Consider the following 13,014-nt stretch of genomic DNA (forward strand, 5'->3'; position numbering starts at 1 on the left):
TCCTGTAGAAAGTTCTTCTGTATCATTTTATTTCAAAGTAAAAAAAGGGATTTGTTTAATTTTACATGATTCTATCTGAAGTAATTTCTACATTTTGGGAAGTATAAGAAGCAATGAGAGGTAAAAGGCTATTGTTTAAAAAGTGGAAAACTACATCAGAAGCAAAAAGCCAGATAAACAACCAGTGGAGCCACTGGACAGCTGAACTGCTAAAGAAGCACTTGAGGATGATAAGGCCATTGTGGAGAAACTAAATTAATTCTTTGCATCAGACTTCATGGCTGAGGATGTGAGGGAGATTCCCAAACCTGAGTCATTCTGTTTTTGGTGACATAGCTGAGGAACTTCCTATACTGAAGTGTCAGAGGAGGTTTTGGAACAAATTAATAAATTAAACAGTAATAAGTTCCCAGGACCAGACTTTTGAAGGGAGTCAAAGGTGAAATTTCAGAACTACTGGCTATTGTATGTAATCTATCTTTTAAATCAGCATCTGTACCCAATGATTCGAAGATAGCAAATACGAAGTCAATTTTTTAAAAAGGCTCCAGAGGTGATCCTGGCAATTACAGGCTGGTAAGCCTGACTTCTGTACTGCACAAACTGGTTGAAACTAGAGTAAAACCAATAGTCAGACATATAGATGAATGTAAATAGTTGAGGAAGAGTCAATATGGTTTTTGTAAAGGGAAATCATGTCTCAGGGATCCATGAGAACTCTCTGAGGGGATCAACTAGCATTTGGACTGATTAAAAGACAGGGAAAAAGGGGGTAGGTATAAACGGTCAGATTTCAGAATTGAGAAAGGTAAATAGTGGTGTCCTTTGGGGATCTTTTCTGTGATCTGAAAAGCGGGTAAAAAGTGAGGTGATAGAAATCTGCAGATGATAGAAAACTACTCAACTACTCAAGTTAAGTTCCCAGGTAGACTGTGAAAAGCTACAAAGGGATCTCTCAAAAGTGGGTGACTAAGCAAAAAAATGGCATATGAAATTTAATGTCTGGAAATACAAAGTAATGCATATTGGAAAACATACAAAAGTCTAAGTTAGTTATCACTCAGCAAAGAGATCTTGGAGTCATTGTGGATCCTTCTCTGCAGCGCTTTTTTTGTAAAACAAAGAGGAGCCATTACTCAGCCAGCTCCCCACCCCCGCACCAGGGTTCCACAACTGAGGCTGCCAACAGGGCAGCAGGGGTTCCTGTTCCTGTGCTGGGCTCCTGCAGGCAGCGGGGCCTCCAGTTCCTGGCCCCACACTGCTGTAGTACCAGGGGGTACTCCAGCTCTTGCCCCGCTCTACCACGGAAGCTCCTGCTCCTGGCTCCGCTCTAGCACAGGGCATAAGGGCTGCAGCCTCATGCTGCTGCAGGGCTGGTGGGGGCTCTGGCTATGGCCCCACACTGCTGCAGAGCCAGAAAGGGCTCCAGCTCTGTGCTGCTGCAGGTTGGTGGCGGCTCCAGCTCCCAGCCCCTCTGCCACACAGCGCAGGCACTCTGATTCCCAGTCCCCCACTACTGCGGGGCTGGCAGAGGCTACAGCTCTTCTGCGGGGTGCGGAGGATCTGGCACCGAGTTCCGCGCGGCTGCAGAGCCAGCCCTATGGCTGGGAGCTGGCTGGGGCGTGGAGCCCTGCTGGCAGTGCAAGCTGCAGGAATGACAACTGGGGGTGCAGGGAACCTCACAGCCCACAGCTGGGAGCTGGCTGAGGCATCAAGCCCCACCAGCAGCCCCAGCTGCAGAAATGCCAGCCAGGACCTGTAGGCACCCCGTAACCTCATGGCTGGGAGTTGGCTGGTGTGCTGAGCCCACCAGCAGCCCCAGCTGGGGAACACCAGCTGCGGGACCCCCAGCTATGGGGAACATTGTTGCAGAGGTGCCAGTACTCATTACAGGCAAATACTGCCATAAAAAGGCCCTGTTTCTCTGTAAACATCCACTCAATGTGCAGCAACAGTCAAAAAAGCAAACAGAATGTTGGGAATCATCAAGAAAAGAATGGCTAATAGGACAGAAAATACCACATTGCCTCTTTATAATTCCATGGTATGCCCACAGCTTGAGTACTGCATGCACAAGTAGTTGCCCCATCTCAAAAAAGATATAGTGGAATCAGAAAGGGCTACAAAATTATTAAGTACATGGAGTGGCTCCGTCTGAGCAGAGATTAATAAGACTGGGACTTCTCAGCGTGGAAAAGAGACAAGTAAGGGGAGATGTGATTGAGGTCTATAAAATCACGACTGGTGTAGAGAGAGTAGAGAAGGAAGTGTTATTTACTCCTAAAACAAGAACTAAGGATTACCAAATGAAATTAATTGGCAGCAGGTTTAAACAAACAAAAGGAAGCTGGCAGCCCAGTCCCATGAGCAGTGGCTCATGTGGCTCATGGCCAGGGCTGGGCAGAAAGCCTCAGCCCAGGGAAGCTGGGGCTGGGGCCAGGATCTGGTGGCCAGGAAGCCATGGCTGGAGCCAGAAAACAATAGCTGGCAGATAAGCTGCAGCTAGGAAGACTGTAGGAGTCAGGAAGCTGCAGGCAACAGCTGATACAGGAGCCCAGAACCAAGGGCTGGAGGCCTGCAGGGGAGAACTGACTTACCCTGGTCGAGCAAAATCTCTGATCCAGGACCACTCAGGTCTCAAGGCTGCTGGACCAGGAAAGTTCCACCTGTTCTTAAACTTTTTTAACTAGGCTGCCTATGCAGCAAGCACTTAAGTAAATATGCATTTTTCTTTCAGTAGTAACTGCAAATTACTTTTGTTCATATTTTGAAAGGGATCTAGTGAATTTTAGGGTCTCTTCTGGGAGAACATGACTTTAAACATCATAATTTAGGGCTTGAGTGAATTTTCACTGGAATTAATGTGAGTCTTTAAATTGACTTCAGTGGAAACTGGATTGTGCGCTTAATGAATTCATGTCGTACTTCAGATTGCTTCCACTTAAAAAATACGAAGTGTAAATGCCAAGTTTTTGCATTTAGGCACATATAGTTCTACACATGTCTATCCATGTACAGAAAATTATGTGCACAAATACACAATGCATGTGCACAAATAGTGTGTTTGCATATTCATTTGGCCAATTAGGAGCCTATGTAGCCATTGGTGCACACATATCCAGTATTTATGCCTTCAGTATTTATGCATCTGTGTCCAGCTTTGAAAATTTGTCCCTAAATCTAGAAACCAGTATTTGAAATTCCATTATAAAGTGATTCCCCTCAGTGAGTCATGGCAGCAAGGATTAATCCCAGTACCTCTGGAATTGAAAGTCTAAGTCTCTATGGCTGTGGCCACACTAGCCCCTCCTTTCGGAGGGGTTATGGTAATATGGCACTTCAGGATATGCTAATGAGGAGCTGCCGTGAATATGCAGTGCCTCATTAACATAATGGCAGCCGCTTGTGCTTCAAAACTGCCGGTTTCAAAAAGCAGCCACCTGCGTAGCTAGGGGGCCTTTCGAAACAACCCCCTGATTTCAAAAGGCCCTTGTTCCCAAAACCAGATGGGAATAAGGGGCTTTCGAAATCGGGGGGCCATTTTGAAAGGCCCCTGGCTACACGGGCAGCTGCGTTTTGAAACCAGCAGCTTTGAAGCGCACATGGCTGCCGTTATGCTAATGAGGCGCTGTGTATTCATGGAAGCTCCTCATTAGCATATCCCAAAGTCCCACATTTCCATAGCCCCTACAAAAGGAGGGGCTAGTGTAGCCACAGCCTACGAGTTACAAGATCTCGGTTCCTTAGGCAAAGCTAGATTAGGCTCATTCACCTTTGTGTGCGATTCAGTCACTAGAGAAATACAGATTGCTTGTAACCATTAGTAAGCATGAACCACACACCATCTCTGGTCATGGAAGTTTATCCCAAGCTGCAGAGACCCCTTCTACTTAAAACATGGTAAGCAAAGCTGTCCCGTCCACAGGACAAGGTAGGACAACTGCCCTATGCCCCATGTTTTTGGGGATCCCTGTGGTAGCCACCCCAAATGTTCTAAGGACAGGAGGTATGGGGGTTACCTAGGGCCGAGGGCTGTAGTGAGTGGGGGTGGCAGCAACTGTGCCTGCTGCCACAGGGCCAGGCCCCATAATCCTCCAGGCAACTGTTCCGAGCAGGGAGTAGGCGGGGGCAGAACAGGAGCAGATAGGGTTGCCACATGTCCTCCACAAAAGTACCAGACACAAGCAGTGGCAGGGGGTGAGTTGAACGGGGTGAACTGGGGCAGGGCATTAGCTTGGGGTGGGGTAGAGCCTCATGCACCTGCAGCGGCTGACAGATGGAGCCCCATGGGGGCTGGGGCCCGGGCTTGCAGGGGGGATTGGGCCTGGGGGGTTGGAGCCAGGTCCGTGAGGGCTGAAGGGGAGTCCCAGGCATGTGGCTGGAGCCCCCAGCTGGGGGAGGTGAGTTGGGGCATGCAAGAGTTGCCCCAGGCCTTCCCACCGTTCCAGGATGGCCCTGCTGGTAAGGGCCACTATCTGTCACCCAGTACTCATGGGTGGATGAGCAGCAGAAGCAATGAGATCAGGACATTTGAATCAAAAACCTTTCATCTGAGCAACTGAAATAAAAGTCTCATCTGATGGCTGAAAGTCTGTAGCAGCCTCTTGAACACTTAATGTGATGCCAATCTCGCTAGGGAGGAACAGAAAGCTACAATGAGTAGGCTTGAGACATAACTGCAAAAGAAGAGTCGAAGACCAAATTCTGCCTCATCAAATTCAGGCACTATGCAGCCTTACTGAAATTAATAGGAATATAAATAATACACGTGCACATGTGTAACTGAGGGCTGAATCTGGCTCAGGAGATCTGGTACACATTGGCTATTATTAGCTTTTAACAAAAACAAATTATATTCTGAACAATTTGTTTCAAATTGGCTACAAATCTTAAAATGAAAAGTCCAATTCTGAAACATTAGACAAATAAGATATTGAGTAAGGATTTAATTAAGACACAATTTACCATGCATTCACATTTAAGATCCAATACTGAGAAAAACAGCTTGAAATAACAGTTAACTGGGTCATAATTACACTTCTCATTTTAACCAACAATAAATATTTTTTGCCTTCAGTCTACTGACAATTCTCGGAACCACAGTGCAGTACCTAGAATTCTCTATTACAGAAAAGAAGCACATTTCTATTAATCCATTTTCTATTAATGTTTATTAACTGCCATTAAGCATTATTTAAAAAGAAAAACAGTAATTAAAGTCCTGGCAGAATTTAATCTTCACAATTTCTAGCTCATGGCAAGGAGATGCTGAAGCAGAAAGAACTACAATTTGGGCTACAGTATGTGTCAAATTAGATGGTAAGCAGCATTGTGTTTAAAGGGAATTTGCTGTAGATGATAAAGGAATATTCACAACACACATATGAACTACAGTATGATGAATCAAGAGGCAAGCTATTTCCCTTTTATAGAAAAGACTAAGCTAATCTGCTTAATAACTTTATTTGTATTCAGCTTCCTACTTTCCCCACAATACTATCCCGTGTCTGCTTTTAAAACACAAACTATAAAAACAAATTAAGAAGTCCAATTTAAATGTGGAAAAGAAATGGACTGGAAAGAAAGGTAACAAACAAGTGCAACAAAAGAGAATTAAAGGCATCTTGAAAACTGTTATCTAATGAAGAGAGATTAAATTGAATCGATCTGCAAGAGAAGCAACACAGGGATCATCACAAAATGTGAACATCGTCTGACTGCAATAGTGGAACTGTTAAACAGTGGAATGGTGAGAACAGATAACGTGAACAAGGCCCAAAGTCTGCATGCCATAAAGTGTTTTAAAAGGAACAGTGCCAATTTAAAGTCAGCTTGTAAAATATCTAGGATGAGCATAATACCAACCCATGAGCAATCATGTCATTGCACTCTGACAGAATAGGTTGACTGTGTTGCAAGAAAGAAACAACAATAACCCAGGCTTGTGGTTACAAGATCATGTGCTGTTGTCACCATGTCATTTTAGGGTAAAACTGCAAGACACACAAAGGCTACATCTACACTTGCATCCCTCTTTCAAAAGAGGAATGCAACTGAAGAAATTGAAAATGCGAATGAGGCACTGATTTACATATCTCATGCTTCATTTGCACAACATCTTTTTGGAAGAAATTCTTTTGAAAGAAAAAGAAAGCAGTGTAGATGGGGCTCGTTCGAAAATAAATCCCATTTTTGAAAGAACCCTCTTTCCTTTTTCTTTTGAAAGAATCTCTTCCAAGAAGAGATTATACAAACAAAGCACGAGATATAGAAATCAGTGCCTCATTTGCATTTTTGATTTCCCTCATTTACATTCCTCTTTCACAAGAAGAATGCAAGTGTAGACACAGCCTTTAAAATCTTTAAAACCTATTTCGCTTAGACTTACACATATTAATTGCATTTACAGTCACTTCCCGTTCCATATTTTCCACTTTGTAATGAGCAAACTGGGATGTGAAAACCTGTGTGCGTGCATGTACAGAGAGGTTTTCAGGTGTAGCTTTGTTCATTAGCAAGTGAATACACTGACCCATCTCCATATTGCATGAATAATAGCTCCTCCCTAAATGGCCATGCAAATAAAAAGGACTTTGCACAAATGTTCATAAAACAGCAAGTGTCAAGAGCTGTGAATATGGTTGGATACAAAGACAAACTGGAATATTCACTGGGCTCTGCTGCCTAACTTGGTGCAGATGCTCACAGAAGCGAGTGAAGACAATTCCTCTGGAACTCTTTGTAGCTGTGTGCGTTCCCTGTAACTACAAAGAGTCAAAAGATCCTGGCTCCACTCCTAGAATGAAGAAATGTTAAAGGGGGAGTTTTCTCCCTGAGAACTGTGGAATTTTTCTAGTATATCTAAAATTTAGTTATGGTGATAGTTTGGTGGGATTAAAAATATTCACTCTGAACCTGATCCAATACTCATTAAACGAATAAAAACAAATCCAATTCTTTCTGTGAGCACTGGATCAGGACCAAAATGTGGGTTCAATTTTAATATATTAATAGGAATAATTCCCTTTGAAATTATATTGCTTCTGGACCATTACATTTCTTATAATCAAATAAAGCAGAATTAGGAATCATCCTTTGAAAGCTTCACATATCTCACTGCAAATCTAACACACACTTTCAGCAAAAGACATTTCTTTGAACCATTATCAACTTTGAAGCTTATTTTTACTAATTTGTTCACCTTAGCCCCCAAACCTACACAGAAACACCAAAGAAAGTTACACTCGCAATATTTATAAACTAATTAAAAGCAGAAGCCACCACCAACACCCATAACACACTTTTCAATAATAGTTTATCAGCACTGTTTAGTGTGTTTTTGCCTTTGTGACAGCATCATATCTAGAAATGAGGAGTATGGAAAGGGTAAATGGCTTTCAGATCAACCTAATACTTCATTTGCACTGTGTCTTTTATCTGACTTCATAGGCTTGTATTCTGTCACATAGAGGACAAAATTTCCAAACAAAATTACATGGATACTCATCAGTACCTTTGATAAAAATATGAATTGCTTGTACTACCTCGTAAGATACTTCGATGTTACTGCATAATCACCTAACTGGCCTCTCTCAAGGCTGTATCCAGTATTCAGCCCGCACCAAAGTTAAAGGATTCCCACACAACACTCAGACAGAAGAGAAGTGAAGAGTCTCCTTTCAAACTGCATTCTCTACCTAGCGTGACAGTGTTTAAAGCGTCCAGCTGTACCATTTTTCTAGTGGCCATCTAGTCTTTCCTGATAAATGCCCTCCAGTAAGGAATTTTCTTCATCCTCTGTAGTCTACTTTCTGCATGCATTAATCTCACAAGGTCACCATATCTATTCACCTTCTTAGACAGTAATATCACAGTAAGGCTGTGTCTACACGTGCCCCAAACTTCGAAATGGCCATGCAAATGGCCATTTCGAAGTTTACTAATGAAGCGCTGAAATGCATATTCAGCGCTTCATTAGCATGCGGGCGGCAGCTGCGCTTCGAAATTGACGCTCCTTGCCGCCGTGCGGCGCGTCCAAACAGGGCTCCTTTTCGAAAGGACGCCGCCTACTTCGAAGTCCCCTTATTCCAATGAGCTCATGGGAATAAGGGGACTTCGAAGTAGGCGGGGCCCTTTCGAAAAGGAGCCCCGTCTGGACGCGCCGCGTGGCTGCAAGGCTCGTCAATTTCGAAGCGCCGCTGCCGCCCGCATGCTAATGAAGCGCTGAATATGCATTTCAGCGCTTCATTAGTAAACTTGGAAATGGCCATTTGCATGGCCATTTCGAAGTTTGGGGCACGTGTAGACACAGCCTAAATGTATACATCATGGTACAACACAAAACTAGACCCCACTTTGTAGTCCTACTAATCAATAGCCAAAACATCCCAGCACACATTTGGCTAGAAAAAAATTATTTTAGAGGCAAATTACTATCTCTCATATAATGGATTGTCTTGCTGTTGGTCACCATATATACTTATCAGAGAGGTAGCCGATTTAGTCTGTGTCTTCAAAAACAACAAGAAGCCCTGTGTCACCTTACAAACTAACAGATGTTAATCTGTGCAGGAGAGCAGTCACTCTCTGTCTCATCAAAAACACAACCCTAATTACTGCACAGTTGCAATGTTACTCTTGGATTCAAGTTTCCAGGAGGGACACCACAGTAAATACAAACTCATACCTTTACTTTCATAATTCACTCATAAGGCTGGATCCTCAGCTGACACAAAGCTGATATTAACTCAGTGAAGTAAATAAAGCCCCTCCAATGTATGGCCTCTAAGGATCTGACCCAAGGCGTTCACGCTAAATGAAGGCATAAATTCCAAATGAGTTATTAGAGGAACATAATGTGTTAACGGATTGCCTTCATGAGATACTGTAACACTTTAATGGGGCTTCTTCATACACATATTTTTGGGCAGCCCTTTTATATTATTTTGTGTGTTTTAATCTATGGAGTAGGCAGTCAGAACCTAAGATGCACAGCTATAGATACATTTTATAAAAATTTGAAGAGATAAGAATAATACAAATAAAAACCTTTAGGAACAAGGAATATAATTAAAGGACACAAATGGTTAAAGTCACTTACATCACTTATAATTTCAGTGCATCTTCTGGCCAGTTCCATGTTTCTGTCCTCAATAACAGGCTTAAAGAACACCTATAATCAAAACAGAAACCATTTCAATATCTCTAAACTAAAACAATAAAAAAGAAGTAAGCCCCTTTTCAAAGTTGTCATTGCCACACCACCTTTTCTTCTTCCTCCTCCTCACTTTCATCCCCCTTGAAATCCTGAATGAGAGGCATTCTCATTTTTAATATTTAAAAATATAAAATTGAAAAAGGCCACTGCTATAACAAGCCATTTATATTCTACTACGTGTCTAGAGTATGTGCCTGTCTTGTGTCCTTTACTAAGCTTAACCTTCCCAAGGGTTCTTCCTTATTTAGGCAGTACTTGATGGTCTTTATCTGAAAAATTCCATATGAGTGAACTAAAAGGCATTACAGATGGCTTAGCTAACACAGCTAATACTTTCCTTCAGATAAAGTATAATTAAACAATGCCTGAAGGTCCACAACACATTTAATTAAAGCACAGAAATTCAGTAAGTAAGTAATATAAGTGATTTAATGAAATTAGCTGGCTAAAAAGGGTGATTTGAATCCTAAAATTATGGGGAAACTATCCAGTTCTAGCATTTAAGATTATCAGAGACTCCAAACCTGCTGTCACAAAACTTCACTTAGTCACAATAAAGTTCGTACAAAAGAAGCACACACATCTTTAATTTTCTACCACAGAGTTTCAACGATTCACATTAATTTTATGAAATGTAATTTTAGAATGCAATACATGTTATTTTTCATCCACTTTCCCGAAAGTGTTCTTTCCACGTTAAATATTATAAATTCTTAAAATGGCTTCAAGCATTATATCAGCTAAAGTAATAATCACACACACCAACACGCCACAGAAGATCACATATCATGGTCATACCAATGAAGCAACCTCCTTTAATGGCCTGTGTAGCCATTCACAATTATAGACTGCAAAGATCTGTAGTCTCAGAACCAACCTTTTCAGTATAAATTCACTGAGCACAGCTCTTCTGGAAAGAAACCAGCCTTACTGCCAGTGGAAGTTATTTCACTTGCCGCTCTTTATGACTGTGTTGTAAGGTTCTTATTTAAAGTCAGAAAGCTACCTGGATTGAAATATAATGTTCTTTTCCAAATTCTAGCACATCACACCTCAACTTCAGACTGTATCCCCCAAAGTAAACCACTGAAGTAGAGCCCAGGCAAAATCATAGATTTCTATGTGTTCTTGGAGCCTGCATCTACACAGAAAACATAAGGAATGTGTAGTTTTTAATGTAAAAATTCCCAAAATACCAAAAAGTAATTGTGGCTAACATATGCCTCCCATTTGCTGTTTGGAACAAGAGCACTTCATTAGAAAAAGGATATGAAAACAGACAGAACATTTGTGACTGAGTAAAAAGTATTCATTAAGGATGTTTACAGGGGTTTTTTAATATTTGAGAAAAACAGACAGCTCTCAACCTACTGCAACCCAGAAACAGAAGGCACTTACACGTTGATGATACACAAGGATTTCAAATGATTTTTATCCTGCTGTTTTAATAGATACACTCCTAAATTTTGAGAGCATGGCAGTCATTTTGAGCACCCAAATTGAGTCCTCTAAGGCTTGATTTCCAGAGGCACTGTGCACCCACATCTCCCACTGACTTCTTCTGGAGCTGTAGGCAAGCAGCCCCAATAGAAGCTGGGCCCCAAACCCTCTGAAATTGGGTACTCACAACAACTGCTTATTTCGGCAAATGATGGGCACAGTAAATGACTCTTCAAGCAACTAACTACAGCAAGTGGCAATTCACTATTCTAGCATACATAGCACTTGCTAAAGACAACACAAATGGGCTATGTCTACACAAGAGGCTTTTTCTAGCAAAATTGGGCTTTTGCTGGGGAAAAAGGTGGAGTGTCTACATGGAAAATGCACTTTGTCGACAGTTTGTCGACAAAACCCAGCACATCCACCGGCAGCTTTATACCTCTCCCTGGCCAGATGATGGTGTTCTGTCAACAAAACAGCCATGTAGACACGCCGGGGCCCTTTTGTTGACAGAGAGGGCTTCTGGTTCAACAGGCAGCCCTGTTCGTAGACCTTCCAGTCAGCAACGTTGTCGAGAGAAGGCTGGGCAGTCTGGCTGCTCTCTATCGACAAAGCTCTTTCAATCTGCTTTTATGTGTAGATGTTATCTGTCAACAGAAGTTTTGCCAGCAAATCCCTTCGAACAGTGACTTCTGTTGACAGAGGCTTCTCACGTAGACATAGCCATGCAACACAGCAATAAATCACAGACTTTTGTGTTAAGACCAAGGTGAAATGTTGAAGAATGCAAATATCACTGCACTGTAAAATAAAAGGTTTATATTTTTAAATTTCCTTACCCACCTCCATTCCACATATTTGGAAAGGAAAGATGTTAACAATAATAAGGGCGAGAAAGAGAGGTATTGATAATCACAAAAATAATTGCTAAATTTTGCAAAACTTCTGCATGGACTGAGCTTCTATTTTTTACTTTGGAAGTCAGTCAAAAATAAATTCTAAACTGGATTTTAACATTAAAGATGAAGATTACAAATGGTGGTTATTCAGAATTCTGATGTAACAGTAATTACATATTAATTGTGGTTTTCCTGCAATGTTTTCTTCATAGCAAGATCACCTTTTTCCTCAGCATAATCCTGAGCTGATGTACTTAGACTTTCTTGTTTTTATATGTGAAGGAGTAGGATCAGCCATAGTTTATATATAGGACCTAAACACCTCCCTTAGCTCATTCCAATGATCCTTTCAGCTGACCTCCATTATCCGCATATCTAGAGAACTGAGGGGCTCATAGCTAGTCATATGGAGGACATAGATGGCAAAGCTAAAATTTCGAAGGAAGTAGGTGGGAAATCATGCCACAACACACTGCTACAGCTATAATACAACACAGATAAATTCAGTGTGGCAGTCTCCAGAGGACAGATGGCACTACGCAGACACTGTCAGATGCAGGTCGCCCACTAAAACACAGGACTCTTCTGGATAATGTGTCATCCAACAAAGTGACAGAAAAGCAACTCTCTTGGCAATTAATCTCATTCAAATACAGCTCAAAAAGAGCCATATTAAATAAAATGAAGGGTGAATAGTTTAAAATGCGGTGCAAGTTGGGGAGGGTGGGTATTAGCTTCCTGCCATTTCCCTGTTAGTTTCCCTGGTCATTATGGTTGCCAACTCTCTGTTCACAGACTCTCGGAGGTAGTTGTGTTAATCTATAGCTTCACAAACAGCAAACAATCCTGTAGCAGCTTGAAGACTAACAAATTTATTTATTAGGTAATGAGCTTTTGTGGGTAAGATTTCAGAGTTAATCTGAGGAAGTGGGTCTCGCCCACAATAAATCTAATAAATAAATTTGTTCATCTATAACGTGCTACAGGACTGCTAGTTTCAACAAAGTAACTCATATTCTCTCATTTTCATTGGGGACCTAGTTCAAAATCAATGCGTGGTTTTCCTGAAATGAGTGTGGTATTTACCAAACCTTTCTCACTGAAGAGAAGTACTGAAATAAGTACAATTAATCCAACACAGCTGGTGGTCTCTTCAGACAGTATACAAGAACTTTGTCAGCACTGAGATTCAATTACCTCTGATTTCTGGAAAGATCCATCTACCAGACCGGGGCTTACTGGCAACACTGTGAAAGTTCATGGGTTGGCTATCAGCATCATCACTACCAGAAGAAAGCAAGTGTCCTAGCACTGCCGGTTCTTGCAAGCCTCTTATGAATAAAAAATAACATTAACAAAAGAAACCCAATAGATGGCCCTTTTTAGGTAAAGTGTAACTATAACCTTGTATTGCTCAAATCCTTTACAAGACAAGGTAACATCTTTTATTGGACC

At 41.7% G+C, this 13,014-nt stretch overlaps 1 protein-coding gene across 5 annotated transcripts in view; it reads right to left on the reverse strand.

Moving 5' to 3' along the window:
• NEBL (nebulette) overlaps positions 1-13,014 on the reverse strand; it is a 402,240-nt gene that overhangs the window by 150,119 nt on the left and 239,107 nt on the right. For 4 of the 5 annotated variants that reach the window (XM_074984853.1, XM_074984852.1, XM_074984851.1 and 1 more), the window contains exons 1-2: positions 9,265-9,410; positions 9,101-9,172 (exon numbers count right to left, since the gene is read on the reverse strand). The exons of the other annotated variant lie outside the window; for it this stretch is intronic. In XM_074984853.1, coding sequence (XP_074840954.1) covers positions 9,101-9,172; positions 9,265-9,327 — 135 coding nt within the window. In that variant the 5' untranslated portion in view covers positions 9,328-9,410. Of the gene's footprint in view, positions 1-9,100; positions 9,173-9,264; positions 9,411-13,014 lie in introns of those variants that run through there. 5 annotated transcript variants of the gene reach the window in all.

Source organism: Carettochelys insculpta, chromosome 2, assembly GCF_033958435.1.
Source record: "Carettochelys insculpta isolate YL-2023 chromosome 2, ASM3395843v1, whole genome shotgun sequence".
NCBI classification, from domain to species: domain Eukaryota; kingdom Metazoa; phylum Chordata; order Testudines; family Carettochelyidae; genus Carettochelys; species Carettochelys insculpta.